We start from the raw sequence: 4345 nt of genomic DNA on the forward strand, positions 1-4345 counted from the left end.
GCATTTCCAAGAAGCTTCACGGGACTCCTGCACTCCTGATGCACATCTGAAGGGTTTCAATGAATTTCCAAAGTTGGATCAGAGACCCAGCTGGAGAAACCCAGCCAAACTCCCCCAGAGCAGCCGAAGACAGCACAGATCTGGCAAGGTAAGTCTGCTTATTTGTTTATTTTGCACGTTGTAATGTTGCTCACCCTCCTACTGCTTCCTTTGTTAAAACCAGCCACTGTTCCCTATTGGAGCAGTTTAACCCCCTGCTTCCCACCGTTTCATCCCTCACTCAGCCAGTCCTGGGTGCTGCCCGTGTCCCTCAACATCCCCCTCATTCCTGAAGGAAACATCCACCGTATTTACTATTTCAATAACCCTGCAGAGAGAAAACCCTTGTTTCCCCCCTTCCCCGAGCTGAGCAAGTGCTAATTGGTCAGACACACAACACGCACACACAGAAGCATCGTGTTGATCTGATTGCAAATCCCGGTACGTCAGCAGCCCAGAGACCCTCCTCCAGCTCGGATTAGAGGGAAGAGGCTCACCAGTGCGAGCAGCAGGTGCTGGAGGAGGCAGCGGAGCCGCTTCCCAGGTAAGGGACACCTCACTCCCCATCCCCGGCAGTCCTGCTCACTTTATTGCTGTGCGACAACAAAAGGTAGGAGAAATGAGGCACTTCTCTTTGCAGAGCCTGGGACCGGTTGCCAAACCTTTGATCTTCACCGTGGAGGGGTAGGGGTGGGTTGTTTGTTCATTCCCTGTGGAGGAATTCTTGGAAGTATGGGTCAGGCAATAGTGATGCATGTGGTGACTGCTCCAGGTGGGATGATTCTTGCTGTGTCTCTAAAGTAGATTTGCTTTCAGGGTACTTTTCTCCCTCTTCCCTGATTAATCCTGAACTTCTGAGAGTTACAGGTTTGTCTGTCTGTCTGTCTGTGCCAAATTTGGGGTGCTCGCGGTTGTTTGTACTGGGGATGGTTTTCAGAGTGAGTAAATTCATAACTCACCCTTGCTTAAAGGTGTACTTTGATTGCAGGCTAATCCCCTTTAACCATTAATTTCAGAAACACTCCCTGAACTATTTTTCCCCCTCCTTCTTTTGCTAGGGGACCCTGGGAGCGGGGAGTAGCAGTGTCAGAAACTTCTTCATTGTTTGTGAAATCCCAGTCCATGAAGAGCCTGAACTCAGACACAAAGGCAGGCGCTAATTAACCACTGGAACGCTTCTGCCCCGGCACGGAAAGCAAGAGCTGTGCCAGAGAAACAGCAGCCATCCCTCTGGTCCTCCAAGGGCTGTGAACAGCCAGCCAGGCACAAAATTCCCCCTTCTGCTTCCTTGTTCCTGCCAGCCCCAGAAGAACTCTCACTGTAGACAGCTGAACGGGAGCCGCTCAACTCCCCCAGCAAAGAAAAGCCAAAGCTCACCGGAATGCTCTCGGAAAGAAGAGTTCCTTGATTTATTTAGAAAGTCATTATTCTCTTGTTTTCTTAGTTCATGGAGCCTTATGTCTTCCAAACATTTTTTTCTCCCATCATCACTTCAAAATCTAACTTCTCCAACAGGGGGGAGAGGTAAGTCAGGTGGTCCATGAAGCCTCACAATTCACCTTTGAAAATAAGCTGCATCTAAATGAGGTAACAGCTGCTTCTCACAGGAGGGGGAAAATATCCCAACCAAACAAAAAACCTCTCACTTCTGGGCTAATGAGGCTTTCAGTGGGATCTGAGGGTGGTCTGTGGTCAATAGGCATGGGAAACATCTCCTTTTGGGATGATCTGAACAGCTCCTGCAGCAATGCAGGCAACAGCTGCTACCTGGAAAACAGCATGAGGTTCAACTTCACCCTCCAAGAGCAGGCAGCTGATTTCTACGTTGTCCTGCCCGTGATCTACTCTGTGATCTGTGCTGTGGGGCTCACAGGCAACACTGCTGTCATCTATGTGATCCTCAAGGCCCCCAAGATGAAGACTGTGACCAACATGTTCATCCTGAACCTTGCTATCGCTGATGACTTGTTCACCCTTGTCTTGCCCATCAACATTGCAGAGCACCTCCTCCGCTACTGGCCCTTCGGAGAAATCCTCTGCAAGGTCATCTTGTCCATAGACCACTACAATATCTTCTCCAGCATTTATTTCCTGACAGTGATGAGCATAGACAGGTACCTGGTGGTGCTGGCTACGGTCAGGTCCAAGAGGATGCCGCACCGAACGTACCGAGCAGCCAGGATTGTCAGCCTGTGCATCTGGATCCTGGTCACCATCATAGTCCTCCCTTTCATCATCTTTGCCAACGTCTACACCGATGACCTGGAGATCAAGAGCTGTGGTCTCAATTTTCCCAAGCCTGAGAGGTTTTGGTTCAAAGCCAGCAGGATCTACACCCTCATCCTTGGCTTTGCCATTCCGGTATCCACCATCTGCATCCTCTACACCATGATGCTCTACAAGCTGAGGAACATGCACTTGAACTCCAATGCCAGAGCCCTGGACAAAGCCAAGAAGAAAGTCACCATCATGGTCTTCATAGTCCTGGCTGTGTTCCTCTTCTGCTGGACCCCCTTCCACCTGGCCACCATCGTGGCTTTGACCACTGACTTACCCCAGACCTCCATGGTCATTGGGATATCCTACTTCATCACCAGCCTAAGCTATGCCAATTCATGCTTGAATCCTTTCTTGTACGCTTTCCTGGATGACAGTTTTCGGAAAAGTTTCCGGAAGCTGCTGGAATGCAGAACTTCTTGAACAGGAAGCTGGGGCTGGCAGGTCCCTGCCCTTCCAGGGTTTTTCAGGAGAAACTTTGCAGACTGGAGGAGTGGCCAACGAATGCACAACATCCTTTCTTTGGTTTACATGTAATGTGTGGTCTGTTTGTAACCCTCATCAGCAACAGGGTTTGTCCTGCCCATTTGCAACTCTTGTATTTCCCCTCTTTGCTCCTTCCAGCTTCTCAGAGTTGCATTTCTAGACCCTGGTTTTTAATTTCACCCTCTGAATTATTAAGGACAGAACATTTCCTTTTCAGGGGTGTACTTGTGCCACAGAGTGGTCCTTTATTGCCATCTGCTGTACAGCACGGACAGGCTGGAGACCAATTTCCAGAGGAGTGCAAAACTCAGTTTTTTATCACTGAGTTATTAGGGAGGATTGTTTAATGGAGCACAGCTAATGAGCACTTTCAATGAAATATCTGTAAAACAGAGGATGAGTATTTGGAAGAGAAAAGAAACTATTTTCCATGTTCATGTATGTTCCTGTGTGTTATGGCTTTCTTTTGATTTTAAAGGATGTCCATCTTCCACCCCACCACAAATTTCCTCTTCTCTGACTTGTTAAATTTGGACCAAAAGGAAGATCTGAGTCTCAAAAATAGTGCTAAACAGCACACCATACAAATATTATAACAACTGTGAGAATTTGTGTTAGAAATCATTTTGAACTAGTTGTTCCTGTTAAGTGTCAAATACATATTTATTTAGGAGTGAGTAATGAAATAAACCTCATGGGGGAATAAAGAGACTGGTCCTTCTTTCACAAGAGAAAATTTATGCTACTTGTGCCATATCTTTGCTATATATATTGCATGTTGCCTATTATAAAATAAAACACGGTAGGTTTGTAACAAAATTAAGCTATTTTGTAAGCCATAAGAAAAACTCCAGTGAGCACTGCAGACATAAAGTTTCTTCTTTCACAGACAAATAGTCAAAATATATGAACAAAACCAGGACTTGACTGGGAGAGCCTGGAGATCAGAAACTCCATATGGAAAGCTTGGAAAACTCATTCTCACACTCTTTAGCCCTGTGAAGTTTGTGTGTTACTGCTTTTAGGAAAGCTGTCATAGCTAAAATATTTCTTTCCATCTTTCCTCTGACCCCAGGCACCAAGCTTGGCTCTTACCTGTCTCAATTCCCCCAGGGAAGTGCAGGACAGGTAACACAAAAGGAAAGGAGGCTGCAGTTCTCAGGTGAAATGGCCTCTCAGAGCCATGGGTGGGTGTGGGTGGAGACCCCAGGTAGACTGCTCGGGGCAATTCAGTGCCCTGAGCACCCCAACACCCAAACTGACAACCCTCAGTTCCTCGGGATGCCAATTTCATTTATAGAAAACTAAAAACAGATGTGTGGATACAAGATCACTCTGTTGCCTTCTCCATATTAAAGGTGCTAGCTGTGGTAGAACAATGAAGGAGAACACATTATTCCAGGCAAACCTTCTCCAGAAATTTTGCTTTAGCATGGTTGCCACCTGCTGGCAATGGGCTTCCCAGGTGGAAAAACCTTTCCGAGTGAGAACACTGCCTCAAATTATGTCACCTCTCACACAAACTGCCCAATCAGCTGAAACA

General features: G+C 47.0%; 1 protein-coding gene across 2 annotated transcripts; it reads left to right on the forward strand.

The window, feature by feature from the left end:
• The first annotated feature begins 529 nt into the window (after positions 1-529).
• On the forward strand, positions 530-2929 carry NPBWR2 (neuropeptides B and W receptor 2). Of its 2 annotated transcripts, none has more exons than XM_030963133.1 (2): positions 530-583; positions 1098-2929. In XM_030963133.1, exon 2 carries the CDS (start codon positions 1696-1698, stop codon positions 2737-2739), a length of 1044 nt encoding a protein of 347 aa, XP_030818993.1. In that variant the 5' UTR covers positions 530-583; positions 1098-1695; the 3' UTR covers positions 2740-2929. The 2 variants fall into 2 exon arrangements, with proteins under 2 accessions (XP_030818993.1, XP_030818994.1); XM_030963134.1 differs by having other exon boundaries at positions 563-649.
• The last annotated feature ends 1416 nt before the right edge of the window (positions 2930-4345 follow it).

The sequence above is a fragment of the Camarhynchus parvulus genome, chromosome 20 (genome assembly GCF_901933205.1).
Source record: "Camarhynchus parvulus chromosome 20, STF_HiC, whole genome shotgun sequence".
Lineage (NCBI taxonomy): Eukaryota > Metazoa > Chordata > Aves > Passeriformes > Thraupidae > Camarhynchus > Camarhynchus parvulus.